Source organism: Rhineura floridana, chromosome 13 (assembly GCF_030035675.1).
Source record: "Rhineura floridana isolate rRhiFlo1 chromosome 13, rRhiFlo1.hap2, whole genome shotgun sequence".
Classification (NCBI taxonomy): Eukaryota; Metazoa; Chordata; class Lepidosauria; order Squamata; family Rhineuridae; genus Rhineura; species Rhineura floridana.
In genome coordinates, this window is record NC_084492.1 from 20,989,449 (window position 1) to 21,004,898 (window position 15,450).

Below are 15,450 nucleotides of genomic sequence, written 5' to 3' on the forward strand. Positions count from 1 at the left end.
GTGATTTTCCCCCTATTTTTATGTAATCTCTTGGGGAATTTTTAGGGTCCAAATGACTTCCGTGTAAGCAAATCCTGCAGTTGGAGGGAGAAGAGGGGTATTTTAATTTTTTAAAATTAAACTTGTTAGTCACTTTTCTACCCAAATATGTGCACTCAATGTGACATACAGTTAAGAAAAATTAAAATTAAAAAAGATTTGCGAGGTGTTTTTTTTTTTAAGTATATAAGCAGTGGAGCAACCCTTCTTAGGAAGGCTACACAACAGAAGCCCTCCAAAAGCCTTTCAAAATTAAGAAGGAAATGCCTGGGAGAAATGTTTTTGCCTGGCGCCTAAAGATGTATAATGATGGTGCCGGCATACCTCCCTGGGGAGTGTTCCACAAACAGGGGGCTGCCACTGAGAAGGCCCATTCTCATGTTGCCACTCTCCATACCTCCTTTGGAGGGGGCACACAAAGAAGGGCCTCTGATGCCAAGCGCAGGGTCTGGGTTTGTAAATATAAGGAGAGATGGTCTGTGAGTGATTGGGGTCCTGAGCCATATATGGCTTTATAGTCAACACCAGCACTTTGAATTGAGCCCAGAAACTGGTATGAATGAGAGACACACACAAAAAAGGCTGATAAAAACCAGAAGAGTTTGGGTTCCTTAGTGTCTCTCTTCCTCAGAGAAACCACTGTGTCTCAGAAACTGTTTTTTCCCCCATTTTCCCTCCACAATGGGATTTTGCTACCTGGACTGGAAATTGTGTGTATGTGTGTGTTTTTCCTAAAAGGAAAAGGATGGCAGCACCAAAAACAGCCACAGAAGGAAAAGAGAGGCCAGCCTCAAATTGGTACATAAATGAGAATATATAGGCTCAAATAAAATGCCCAATGCATTCAGCCAAAATGCCTTTCTCGGGGACAACAATTACAAGTTTTCCTGTTATAAGAAGAGCTGCCTCATAATGCCTGTTCCCACGTAATAGTTCGTTATTTTGTGTGATCAACTCCCAGTCAATCATTTACTGCTTTTATGGCGTTATAATAGCCACCTTTTGTCAAGGGTCAGTAATGCCCAGGTTTTTATAGATAAGTTGAGCTGAAAAAAGTAGACATTGCCACTTGCAGATTACTTTCATCACCTAAACAAGCAAAACAGCCTGCTCTTTTAGAATATGAAATACCTTTCCCAAAAAACTTCCTTCCCACCTCAATTTACCTCACTCTCCCCATATTCCTTCAACCAATGAAAGGACCCAGTGCTTTCATGTTCTGTACAAAATATACTTTTCTTACTTAAGAACATAAGAAGAGCCTGCTGGATCAGGCCAACGGCCCAGGTAGTCCAGCATCCTGTTTTCACAGTGGCCAACCAGATGCCTATGGGAAGCCCTAAAGCAGGACCCAAACGCAACAGCACTCTCCCCACTTGTGCTTCCTAGCCACTGGCATTCAGAGGCACACTGCCTACAACAGTGGAGGTACCCTTGTGGCTAGTAGCCACTGGTAAACATTTCCTCCGTGAATTTGTCTAATCCTCTTTTAAAGCCATCCAAGTTGGTGACCATCATCACCTGTTGTGGTAGTGAATTCCATTGTGCTACGTGAAGTAGTACTTTTTTTTCTCTGTCCTGAATCTTCCAACATTCAGCTTCACTGGATGTGCCCAAGTTCTAATGTTACGAGAGAGGGAAAAGAGCTTTTCTCTATCCATTTTCTCCACACCATGCATAATTTTATACACCCCTATCACTTCTCCTCTGACTCGTGTTTTCTCTAAACTGAAAAGCCCAAAATATCTGACCCACTGATGGCAATTCAAGCTACTTTTGGACTGTATGGTTATTCATCCCACTTCTCTGAGCAATGGGGAGTTCCAGAGGCTCAGCACTTATCCGGGTTTGGTTTCCTTTTGGAAGGAGGTCTCTGGAGGCTTATTGCGATATACAATTATTACAAATATACAGGTTGCACCAAGGTGGAGGAACAGCTTAAGCACGCCAGCGGAGACCAAAATCCACTGCCCCCACATCAGATCCCAAGGGAGACAGCCAGCATCCTAAAATGCTCACAGAGGTCAAACTTAAGTCTAATGTGTCCTCAGCAACTGCAATCTGCCCATCCTTAGCTAGGAATGGGGTTGATGAAGTGGGGAGGGAGGTATCCCAATTTCAGGTATTACCTAGCAATTCAGGGAGCCAATCTCCCTAACACAAGGAAAGATTTCCAGCTAAAGTAATTGCTAGAAGTGCCCCGGTCCCAGTCCTCTCCTACCAAATTCCCATTCTTGGCATCATCATTGGCTTTAGTTCTAGGCTCCCTTTACCCCAAAATGACCAGGTTAGTATTCTTGGTCTAAATAAGAGTTCTCTGCTCAACCTGACATTGCATGCTATTTTTTGGTACCCAGGCTCCTGCTTTGTGCCATGTGCCAAGGATGCTGTAGGTCTGGCCCCACAATGTTTGACCTTACAGAAGCTGAATCCATTTCTCTCTCACACGCACACAAAACCAGGTCCAACTCACTGCACTAACAATGGCTTTTTTATGAAAAAGAGACCCATGGACTTGATCTCAGATAAAAAAGCCTATACTATTTGTTACTGTGGCAAAATTACCAATATTTAGAATTATCAGCCCAAAAGCATGGATATATACTTTCCATGGCTTGTAGAAACCATGTTGTTGTGCCCATTAATTTGCCAGACCTTGCTCCATTAATTTCATAATTGCTTCTTCTCTCTAAGCAGATATCATTGTGAAGCACAGAAAGGAAATGGGCAGGATGGCCAGAGATTTTAAATTATGGTTTTGGAGAGGATAAAGACTGCAAACCCATTTTAACCATTGCAATTGCAACAGCTAAATCAGGATCTACTCTTGTTCAGGTTTAAACCCATTTTAACCATTGCATTTGCAACAGCTAGATCAGGATCCACTCTTGTTCAGGAAACACTTGGGAATCTTGATTTAAGTTGGTCTTCCTTCTTGGCAATCTCCACCCTGCTGCTGTAAAAGAAGGGAGCACCCATGGCCAAGAACATAAGAGCTTGCTGGGTCAGGCCAATGGCCCATCTAATCCACATCCTGTTCTCACGGTGGCCAACCAGATGCCTAGGGGAAGCCCTCAAGCAGGACCTAAGCCCAAGAGCAGCCTCCTCTCCTGCAGTTTCCAGCAACTGGTATTCAAAAGCATGCTTTCTCCAACCCTGGAGGCAGAGCATAACCGTCATGGCTAGTAGCCATTGATAAGCCTTGTCCTCCGTGAATTTGTCGTAAGGCTTTTCCCTCTTCACCATGTTTCTTCCTTGCAGGTTATTACCTATATCCTGAGCTTCCTGCCCATTGCAGATAGGAAGGAGGCCTCTCTAGTGAATCAAACATGGTATTTTGCAGCCCAAGACACCCTGCGCCAGGTAACAAGCTCTTGCGTTGACAAGTCTACCCATATTTTCATTGTTTCTACCAGGCTGCCCTGCTGGAGAGTCATAGCCCTATTTCAGACATAATGCTAAGTCACAGGTCACCTCCAGACTGTCAATATTTTGCAGGAGGGATTCACGCACATGCTGGAAATTTAGGGTTGCACAATTAATATGGATTCAAGCACTCTCTTACCTTACTTAGCACAAGTCCACTTAAAAAAAAACTGGACTTTTGTAGTTAGGAAAGTGATGGGAAAATGCACTGAAAAGTGTGGGATGAACAAACGATTATTGGGAACACGTATAAGCCACTATGCAAGCCAATTGGGATGAATACAGGATGAATGCTCACTGACGTATAACTTCCCCACAAACAAATCAGAACAAATAGTCAATAAAGGCTGGACATAGTCTAATTCAGTGGTTCCCAAACTTTTTTTTCCAGTGGATCACTTGAAAATTGCTGAGGATCTTGGCAGACCACTTAATGATTTTCCTCCGTTTTATCAATTGTAATGTACTGTGTTAGATTCTGTATTACTTTTAATTGTATTTTGTTTCTTTTATTTTGTATATAGTATTTTATTTATAGTATTATTATTTATTAGATTTATATTCCGCCCTTCCTCCTAATAGGAGCCCAGTATTTTATTGTATTGCGATATGCATTCCATAAAATTCAAGTTGTAATATAATAATACAATATAAGAATAAAAGAAGCAATAAAATATAATTAAAAATTAATATGAATATTTAATGTGGACATGCCATGGATCACCTGGATGAAGCTAATGGACCACTGGTGGTCTATGGACCACAGTTTGGGAACCCTTTGTCTAATCTCCATGTAAGTATTTAGCAAGCAAATCAGGGTGAATGCCCAAGGAACAGGTTGTCTGGAGGATCCCACAGTTCACCATTATGGGTTGTATTCAACTAAATCCTACTCAGAATAGATCCACTGAAATTAATGAACCTAAATTTGTCTTGTCAATTTAACTCCATTGGGTCTACTCTGACTAGGATTAGCACTGAATATCACCCTACAGGAATGAACAATAACAAGCCTTGTACATTCTCCATTCACTTCTCCTCCTCTGACATGGCTGCAAAGAGTTTGAAAACCTTTACTTCCTGTTTTAAGGAACCTAGGAGGCTACCTTATACTGAGTCAGGCCATTGGTCCATCTATCTCAGTATTATCTGCACTAACTGGCAGTGGCACTCCAGAGTTTCAGGCAGGAGCCTTTTCCAGCTGTACCGGGAGATGCCGAAGATTGAACCTGGGACCTTCTGCATGCAAAGCATGTGCTCCACCACCGAGCTACTATGACCCTTCCCCTAACCATCCAAACAGAATCATAATTATCTTGGCTAGATGAGACATTACAGTTTAAACAAGTTAGGTTTCTTCTTGTTTGGGCATAACAGGAAACTCTAGTTAGTTTATAACAGGAAACAAAAGAGCTTTCAGTTTCTTTGCCAGGGGAGGAGAATGAGCATTGCTCTCATTGCTGCTCATTCACATAACACATGAAACTGTTGGAAGGGATCTTGAAGGTCACCGAATCCAACCCCCTGTTAAACGCAGGATGCAACTACAGCAGGGATGGGGAACTGTTTTGGCCTAGTGGACCAGATATTTTATCTCCTGCACCCCAGTGGGCCAACTTTGACAGACGGGCAGGGCCATCTACCTGTCAATTATCTAATGCCATGTTGACATCAGGTGATGGGTAGGGTTGTCCCTGCAAGAGGGAGGTACTGCACAAAGCAGGAGTGAAACACCCCCGCCATACATACATACACACACACCGGCAGATGAGGGGAGGTTCAATCCTGCTTTGTGCAGAGGTACAGGTGCACCAACCAGGACCCAATAAGAACTGGCTGGTGTGCCCAAACTAACAGAACTGAACTCCCCGTGCATCAGGTCATCAGCGGGCAGGCGGGGTGGTTCAATTCTGCTTTGTGCAGTATTTTCCCCCCACTCTGGTGGGCTAACTTGGGCAAGTGGAACTGGCTGGCGTACTTGAACCAATCAGGACTGAACTCCCTCTGCATCAATCCTGCTTCCTGCAGCCATGTCTCTACCTGCTTGTCATACATCGGGTGTGGGACAGGTGGGCGCGGATTCAGAAAAATGGCGTCACGGGTCAAATGGGGAAGGCTGGCAGGCCAAGTTTGGCATATGGGTTGGAGGTTCCCCACTCCTGAACATTCCTGACAGATGGGCATCCAGTCTTTGCTTAAATACCTCCAGGAAAACAAGAGCCCATCACCTCCCAGGTCAATCTGTTCCACTCTTTGCCTAATGTTTAGCTGAAATTTGCTCCCCTGCAATTTTCACCCATTGGTTCTAATCCTGCTACATGGTCTTTGTAACAGCCCTTCAAGATATTTGAAGACCATACTGATTTATGTTTAAATTGTCCTTCATTGAGAAGAGCCCAGGGAGATGCACAACAAATATGTAAACCAAATACAATAAAACAGGGCTGAGATATATATACACACACATGCATACACAAAAAGTGCAGCAGATCAACTAAAACAAACAGACATTGCTATGAGGATTACCCCTTTGATTTACTAAACTGTGAAAGCCTGAGCTAATTATGTTACCAATTGATGTCTGAAACCCAATAATGTGGAGTTTTATGTCTTCCCCATCACCTTTTCTTCTTCAAGCTAAACAGATCCACTGTACAGTATGGCGTAGTGGTTAGTGTTGGAGTTAAGATCTGGGAGATCAGGGTTCAAATCTCCACTTGGCCATGATGCTCACCGGGTGACCTTGGGCTAGTCATCATCCTAACCCTTCTCCCAGGGTTGTTGTGAGGATAAAATGAGCAGGGGGAAAACCACATAGGCCACCTTGAGGTCCATGGAGGGAAGGTGGGATAGAATTGAAATTATAAATAAAAACAAGTAAATAAATACCCAGATCCTTTAACCATTTTTCATAGGTCTGTTTCCAGACCTCTCACCGTATTGGTTGTCCTCCTATTGACATGCTTTGGTTTGTTAATACTGTAAGTTTAGTATTTCTTCTGAAATAGGCTACCATGGCCAGTCTCCCTTTCTCCCTAGCCCACTGAATGCACTAGGGCTGGCGTCTCCTTAAAGAGGGAGTATAAAGGGCCTTGCAAGTCTCCCAGTGGCCCCCTATGAAACCTCCAAAATTGGGAGTTTAAAAGGGGAGCATATGGAGACTTGAAGAGCTGCACAAGGGATCTTGACAGATAGGCAGCCCTACCCATCTGTCAATCATGGGCTGTCATATTGGTGTGTGATTGACAGGTGGACAGCCCCGCCCACATGGCAAATTTGGCTGATCCTGATAAGGATCTGGCCCATGGAGCTGAAAAGGTTCCCCGCCCCTGCTCTAAGATGCTCAGGGCAGTGAAGTTTTTTTAAACCTTACAACAATCCTCCGAAACAGGTAAGGCTAAGATAGGGCACATGTGACTTGTCCTGGGGCATCCCAGTGAGCTTCCTCGCTTAATGAAAATCTATAGCCATGTCTCTCGGTCCATCTCCTCAGCAGTCCCTCCAAAACAAGCCCCCACTCAGAATAATGAAGTTTTGTAGGAGATAGAATAGATGGTTTTCCTTAGGGGCGGGGTGTGTTAATGGGTACTTCTTTGTTTTTAAAGATTGGTTTATTATGTTCATAATATTGAAATGTTGTTTTTGCTTGCTGTTATATTTGTTGTTATGTTACTGTTTTATTATTTTTGTTATTAGGAAATTGTTTTTGCAATTGTTTTTGAGATGTATTTCTGTTTACCTTGTTGTAAGCTGCCTTGAGCGCATTTTTTTGTGGAAAGGTGGCATACAAATAAAATAACGAATGAATGAATATCCAAACACTCCATGCATTATGGCACACTGGCTCTGAATGTAGAAGGGTTTTTGGTAGATTGGTAATGAATTCTGCCACCTCTCTCTCCATATGCATGTACCTGTCCTCACCATGTAGTCCCAACTCCAATTCTAGGAGAGCATCTTTTATGACATCCCAGCTACCTCTGCCTCGCTCAGGACCATCCAGAGCCTGTCCCGAAGGCACGTGTCCAGCATCAAGATGACAAACCTGGACGGTTCCACCATTTCCCGGGATGTCATCAAGTCTGTCACCAGATACCTGGGGCCTCACCTGCGCAGCTTATGCCTGCACGGGAGCAGCCTGACGGAGGCCAACTTTGCAGAACTCCTTCTCGCATGCCCCTGCCTCACGGCCTTGGATCTGAGTGGCTGCAACAGTCTCTTCATGCCCGGGACCCTGCTCTCCAAGGAGGAGGCCTTCTTGCAAGCCCAAGAAGCTTTGATCAACTTGCAAGAGCTGAACCTGTCCGGAGTGCGATACTTGTCGGACCTCACCTTCAACCGCTTGACCAGCTGCTGCCCATGCCTGGCCAAGCTTGCCCTCGCCCGCTGCCACATTACCTTCAAGGTGGACACTTACGACAGCTCCAGTAACTACAACTCCTCGGTTCTGCTGTCCTTTCGCAACCTCCTGCAGTTCCTCCGGCAGCGAGCCGGCACCATGATGGCTTTGGACTTGAGTGGCACCAGCATCTCGAGCCAAGCTATGAAATCCCTGGTGCAGGTGGAGAACTTACGCCTGCAGGAGATGGTTCTACAGGCCTGCCAGGATCTTACCAATGAGGCCGTGAGCATCCTGTGTCAGCACCAGCCCCACTTGACCTTGCTGGACCTGAGCGGCTGCTCTGAGCTGTCCGACCGGGCCGTCCTTGTGATCAGCTCCCGGCTCCTGTCCCTTCAGCACCTGTTCCTGCGGAAGCTCCCAAGAGCAACCGATGCTGGCTTCCAGGGAATTTCACACCTGAGGCATCTCCAAAGGCTGGATGTGTCTGAATGCAGCCTTGTGAGCTGCAGCGAACTGGTGAAAGCTTTTGGGACTATCAAGGGACAGCCCAAACTGGCCTCCCTGAACGTTGCCTTCTGCTCTTTACTACGAGTAAGTTCAAAGGTATTTGTTTTATTATTTATTACTAATAGCTTTATACCCAGCGGTGCTTGGAACTTCTAAGAAACCAAAAAGATCAGAGCAGTTTCGAATTCGAAAGTTAAAAACCAATCCAGTTTTGAAAGGTTCAGTCTGTTATCTTGAACAAAATGATGTTCAATTGTATCCAAACATAATAAGAAAACCTGCACCTTGATCTCAGGAACCTTTATGCAAAATTTGGTTATGATATCTTAAGAGGTGTCCAAATGTATAGTGGACAAACAGCTTTTCAAAAAACATAGGTTATGATTGCTTTTTTTTTTTTTTAATCCTTAATTAAATTGGGGCCAAGACATATTCAGGGAACACAAGGAGAGCCTTCCTGGATCAAACCAAAAGGTCTATCTCGTCTAGCATCCTGTTTTCCACAGTGGTGAACCAGATACCTGTGAAAAGCCCACATGAAGACAGCAGCTTAGCTCTCCAGGAGCTGGTACTCAGAAGTATACCATCCATGAACATGGGACCTCCTAGTAGCCACTGATAATCCTGTCCTCCCATAATCCCTTAAACTAGTTGCAGGGCACCATATTGGCTACCCCTGATTTATATCCTGCCTTCCTACCAAGGACTTCAAAGTGGTATGCATGGTTATCCACTCCCTCCCATTTTATGTGCACAACAACCCTATGAGGTAGGCTAGGTAGCCATAAGGTGACTGCCAAGGTCACCCAGTTATCATCATGGCTGAGTGAGGATTTGAACCTGGCTCTCCTCTGGTTCCAATCTAATACCCTAACCACCACACCACACTGGCTCTCAACAATTCCCAGTGTTTCCATCTAAAAGGATCTTGGACAGCAAGGCTGAGAAAGACCCATGAAGAGCCTCTGCCAATCAGAGCAAGCAGCACTAACCTAGGCTGACTAATAATTTGAGCTGGTATAAGGCAAAAATAAATTGGATTTGGGAGGGGGCAGGGAGGTGTATTAACCCATCCCACAAGCCTTTAGGATTATGCTAATGGGGGGAAATCTGATACTGTATCTTTTTTTCCCCCTTCCACAGGATAACTCAGTCCTCTCACTGGCTGAATCCCTAAGCAAGAGCCTTCGAGTTCTGGATCTCTCATCCTGTGTGTCCATCACCAACAGAGGCATCCAAGCGATCGCTTCCCATCTCTTGCACCTGACAGTCCTGCGTTTGGCCTGGTGCAAGGAGCTGATGGATTGGGGCCTGCTGGGGGTTCAGGAGCCCAAAGAGGAGCGCGAACGTGCCAGAGAGGTTTGAGAACATGAACTCATGTTTTATGGTCAGATGACAGGGCCCGGGGTGGGGGTAGGGAGAGAGAACAAAATATTGTGTATTGGTAGTAGGGATGGGTGAGAATTTCGATTAAGTTCACATTTCAAGCAGAATTTATCAAATTCGCACTTTCCAAAACAATATGAGAACTGACACACAGCCGTCCTTCGAAATTTGCATTTATTAGAATTTTGGGATGCAGTTTGCCAACTAAATAATATTTATAAAAATGCATATAGTAGGGGAAAGTGTGCATAAAAATGAATATATGAGTGAAAATAACATGCAAAAAGGCATGATGTGATGAGAAATGGCTTGCAAAAATGTGTACCTGCCTACAAAAATGTGTTTATTTGGAAAAAAATTGCACTAAAATGGTGGAGAATTTTCATGAGGATTTAAAAAAAACCCCACAGATTGCTGTAGAAATGTAGAGAACTGAATTTAACATTAGAAAAGTGAGAAATAGAGAACCAAAACAGACAGATCTCCCCATCCCTAACTGGTAGTATCAGTGATACGACTGTGGAAGTGTCAGAGGAGTGGATCATCCCTTCCCTTTTTCAAAAGGAGTCCATGAGAAGCTGCTCCCTCTTTCACGCTTAATTTGTCCTATTAGCAGGAAACTGTTCAAATCTTGTTGACTCTCTAGAGGTCATCAGCCTAACTTGTTAGCCTGTCTGCATTGGAATAGGAAGGACTGCCCCCATCTCTCTCATGCACGCACGCACGCACACAAATAAAGGGATGGACAGGATTATAGATCCTGGGGGCAAGTTTCTGCCCTGGAACGGATCACATTTTGTCTATGGTAGCGAATAAAGCTTCAGAGATGAGGCTGGTAACTTCACTCGTTTCCAGGGTCTATCCTCCTGATTTGTCACAGTCCAACTCCTATAGTTTACACTCTGGACCGCGCTGAGCCACACAGCTTAAGGAGACCAGAACAGGCTGTCTCCTTGTTATCACTGCAGAAGTCTCCCAAAGGAAAAGGTATCTACCTTCTCAGAGTCAGCCTGGAAAACTTTGCCCAGCCCAGACATGGAAAGGAATGGTGGGTGTTTCTCAGCTTCCTGAGTTGTGGTACTTACCTGTCCCTAGTTACTGGGGCTATTTTGATTTAATCCCAAGAACATAGAAATTCTGGCATGCTGACTAGTTATGTGGCCCCTAGGTCCTCAGTATCAGTTAACTTTTGCAGAGGGACAGGTGACATTCAACCACCTAGGATTAATCTAAGACCTGTGATTTATTAATTATTTTGAAAAATTGTCCCAAGGCAACTGGCAGTGTTCATTTGACAGGGAGGGCAGAGACAAATTCTGCTACTGCTCTTTCCCTGGATGATGGATGCGGCCAGGATGCTCTTCCTGTGATGAGGACATATAACCTCCTAGTGGTCAGTTCTTCCCTTCTGCTCTGCTGTCCCAGGACAATCCAAGGCAAACAGAAGGAAGCATTTCACAAAATGCAGGAATGTACAATGTCCATTGCAACAATTTATGGCAATGGCCGCTCCAGCAGATGGTGTTGTAAAAAAAATAAAGATTTGACAAATTCATGGAGAGTAGGTCTATCCTAGGACAACCAACATGGATACTCTAGCTTTGATTCTCAGACTGTAGGTGACCTTCACTTTCATGCTTTGCTCATGAGCTTCCTGGAGGAACTATTGTAGGCAGAATGCTTCACGTAGCTGAATCTTTGATTCCATTGAGCAAGTTGGTTCTTGCTGTCTTATGGGTCCCTGTAGTTTATTGTGCACTCTGCACACAAGAAACCACAGGCTGGATAAGCCTCAGGCTTGTTTAAAACAGAGAGGGTCAGGTGCTTCTTTCAGACTCATCTGGAATTTGGCGCAGCTTGGCAAGCTATGTTGATAAAGGTATGAGGTATTAGCAGACAACTGTACCATTAAGGCTTTCAGTATATTCGCAATTTGGGTGGGATGAGTCTGCGCTAAACATACACCATCCACTGTGGCACTGTATACACATGTCTGTGTCATGGTCTGCTTTTGTTTCACTAAGAGGAGGGGGTCTGGGACAGGAGCACTCTTAACCTCTACAAAATGCTCCACCATAAGTAAAAAACTTTTTGTCTGGAGAGAACACGTGCTTAAGGAAATGTCTGCAATTGTGGACACATCACAGCCTTACTCTTCACTGTGTTGTGGCAATTCCATCATGGTTTACACAAAGCCACAGCATCAGTCTTCATCTGGTATGGCCCAAACAGGAAAAAAGAGGTGCTCAATATGGTCCAAGCTTCCTTTAACCCCACATTCGGTTGCCTTGACAGAAGGACACTGGCCCAAAGTTCAGCAGGAACTTTGGCAACATGGGATTTTTCCTGCCACCTCCACAGGATTTGGAGCAGGACACCCAGATTCTCGTTGACCTCGCCAAGCAGGATGCCCGACAGAATCATCAAGCCTCCTTGAATGCCCTGACTCGTCTTCAAGAGCTTGACCTGACGGCCTGTGTAAAACTCACAGATGCAAGCATAGCTAAGGTTTGGGCACTGCAGTTTGCAAAAATAGATGCTTTGCTAGATGGACAAATGGTCTGAGTTGGTAGCAGGACACTTCCTAGGAAGCAGAGTGTTCTTCTTGCAGAAGAAACCAGCTAAGCCGTGGCGTTGGAGTAGCAGAAGTACCACCATAAGAGCATAGTCTTACCTCATCAGACCATTGGTCCTTCTAGATCAGTATCATCTACACCTGAGGGGGAGGGGCTTGTGGCCAATTATCAGGAATGATGGGAACTGTAGTCCAACAAATGTTTGGAGGGCCACAGATTCCCCATCCCTAGTCTGCACCGACAGGCGGCAGCTTGGCATGATTTGACCGTTTTCCCCAGCCCTATGTAGAGATGCCAATGACTGAATTGGAGACCTTTTGCAAGACAAAGCATCTGTCCTACCACCAAGCTACATCCTTTCACTGACCTAAATGGGACACCTACTCAAACTAAGCATCTTTAGAGCTCCAACAGTGCCAGATACAGAAGCGGTATGATTCCAGGTAGACTGACGGAAGGCAAGCATGTGTGGGTAGTGAGACGTCAATGAGCAGAGGGATTGGCCCCTAAACAGTGGGCAGCAAGAAGATAAGGCTAGGATGGTTTAGAAAAGACTCAGTTTAAAAAGTTGGTCACAGAGGAAGGGGAAGTGGTTTGATACAGGGTGAAACGTGTCGCATGCATTTTTTTTTAAGTGGGAGGATGAAAGGGGTAGACAGAAGAACACTGTCTGAAGATGCAAAAAGGAATGCAAGGAAAGTCAGCAGCAGCATATGTAACTAGTATGGTGGCAGGGACAGCTCTGAAGTTCAAGCTTCTGCTTCTTACTCTTATGTAAGACCCATCTGAGTTAGAATGAGGCCGTGATGCAAGGGGGTGACATGCTCACAGCGAGATAAGAAATTGCTCCATTGTGAGATCTGGAATAAGAGTTCAAAGTATTAACACAGTATAGTTCTTGGGTACTGTGCTGCATCAGATGGCAGAGGGAGGCTGCATGTGGGGGAGCACTTGCCCAGCCCAAACTCCCGGCCCATTGAAAGTTAGTGTGTCATTGGAAAAGGTTCTGAGCCTAGCCTTCTTCCTGATGTGTTTCGACAAAGAGGTGTTGACCTAGGGATGCATTCACACAGACGCACGCAATCCCACTGCCAACTGCACTTTGGTATATTCCAGAAACCCTCTACCTTGCTATTAGTCAGCCCCCAGCCCTGAAAGAAGTCATATTTCACGGTTACAACCACATCACGACAGTCCCGTCTGTTTGCACGTGAAATTTCCAAATGTGTAGTTCCACCCTAAATGATTTTGGACTTGGCTAATGCACAGCAAAAGCCAAATATGCTTTTTTGGGCCTCCTTCGTCACAGTGCCCAGGAGGGACCACCAGACTTCCTTTACCCTCCTTGCAGTGGCTTGTTCTGTTATTCCTCTCCAGGTCATCAGCTTCCCTGAGCTGCGCCACCTGTCCCTCAGCCTTGTGACTAACATCACAGACGCTAGCCTTACAGCCATTGCTCACAACTGCCGGAGCTTGGAGCACCTTGCGTTAAGCCACTGTGCAAACCTGAGCGACAAAGGCTTTGTGGAGGCAGTCGGCTCCCTGCACAGACTTCAGCATCTCATCCTTTCTGGTTGTAACCAGCTAACGCCCCGGTGAGTAGTGCTGCAGAGTCCAAAGGTCACTGGCAAGGGTGAGGCTCGCAGGTGCAGAGAAAGGTGCAAGCCGGGGGGAAGCCTTCAAAGGCTGCTTCAGGGCCAGGCTTGCCTTGTGGAATGGGGCAGGGAGGGAGAGAAGCGGAGACATGTCAACAAGAAGTGGACTTTCCCTTGCAGGACACTGAAGGCTGTTGGCCAAGAGTGTTGGCAGCTGAAGTGCTTGGACGTCTCCATGTGCAGCAAGATCAGTATGACGGACATTGAGCATTTCCAATCAGAACTCCCACTGCAGAGCCAGACTAGCATCCAGTCGCGGTTTGTAGGCGGAGCGGACCTTTCCATCACTCTCTGAGGCTGAAGGTTCAGAGATAACTGATGATCGAGCTGGCACTCCTTCTCCACACTGCACCAATGGGGATAGGGGATTTGCCTTGTTGAACAGCTCCTAGACTTGGTAGCCCCACTGTTAAAAACAGCTGCACCACTGCCAACAGGTGGGTCCATAACATAGACCTTCCCCTATAGAGTGTGGGCCTCTCTCAAGCCCACTTTGCTGGAGGAACAGCTAGCTATTGCACAAGACTCCTATCCTCCCTACCCCTCAAGCAGAACAGGAAGTTTACCTTGGCTTTGGAAGAAGTTACCTGGAGCCTGGTAGATCTTGTGCCGGCAGGAACAGTAACCAGCAGCAATAAAGCAAGAGAGTAACAGCTACCGACGTATTCTTGGACATGGCCAGTGACAAGCACTTACTTTGCACCGAGCTTTCAGCGGCTGCAACTTCCCTGTCATTGAGAGGGATAAAAATGCTCAACTGAAAAATTGCACCCAGGGAGACTTCCTTCTTCTGGGTCCCCCCTGGTACACTGCTGCCAGTTTTAGAGGCACCTATGGCAGCATCCCCTTTGGAAGGTCACTCTTGACACCAAAGCAATCCATGGCATAACCAGGCAGCAATGGAGAGATGATTCTGCAACCAAAGAGTCTCAGCTAGCTCCTTCCTGCAAACAATATCCGGGCGAGAAAGCCAATCCCCTGCCTGCCCTCATCTTTTCTAAGCCTTTACTATGTTTATGTATCAGGGTTTTTTCATACACATACCCAAATTGCACTAATAAAGGACTCTGGTATCTGTTATACGTGCTTTGCGTTTTAAGGTCAAGAGACAACAGCAGTCTGTCAAACACTGCCCTTTCCCAACTTGGCTCCTAACAAGAGACATTCCCAGACTGCAGCTAACCCCCCAGAGTGCCGCCGCAGCAACAAGGGCCACATTTTCCAAACTTCTTTACAGCCAAGATACCTGAAAAAAAGAGAGCAGTGGTCTCTCGTTCATTGATGTAACAGGCAACGTTCTCTGCGAGTGGGTAATTCTGAGTGGTCTGTATGGGCAGGGAGTGAATGCTCCCGTTGCACCAAAGAAGAGATGGGGAAGAACTGCCAACCACTGGTGGAGGCTGATTGGAAGGAGGCAAAGCAAACACAGTTAATCATGCATGGATGGCAACAGGCAGCCTCCCCTGTGGGCGTCCAGGAGCTTTTTGTTATTTGGTCCATTCCTTTGTGGCATACTAGC

At 45.6% G+C, this 15,450-nt stretch overlaps 1 protein-coding gene across 4 annotated transcripts in view; it reads left to right on the forward strand.

Annotated features, from left to right (window-relative positions):
* Nucleotides 1-14,993, forward strand: part of LOC133369016 (F-box/LRR-repeat protein 2-like) — a 20,110-nt gene extending 5,117 nt beyond the window's left edge. Inside the window, exons 2-7 of one of the 4 annotated variants that reach the window (XM_061593801.1) lie at nt 3,301-3,402; nt 7,415-8,410; nt 9,458-9,673; nt 11,996-12,208; nt 13,654-13,871; nt 14,052-14,993. In XM_061593801.1, coding sequence (XP_061449785.1) covers nt 3,301-3,402; nt 7,415-8,410; nt 9,458-9,673; nt 11,996-12,208; nt 13,654-13,871; nt 14,052-14,226 — 1,920 coding nt within the window. In that variant the 3' untranslated portion in view covers nt 14,227-14,993. The remainder of the gene's footprint in view (nt 1-3,300; nt 3,403-7,414; nt 8,411-9,457; nt 9,674-11,995; nt 12,209-13,653; nt 13,872-14,051) is intronic. The other 3 variants (XM_061593802.1, XM_061593804.1, XM_061593803.1) reach the window with 3 other exon arrangements.
* Nucleotides 14,994-15,450: the final 457 nt, after the last annotated feature.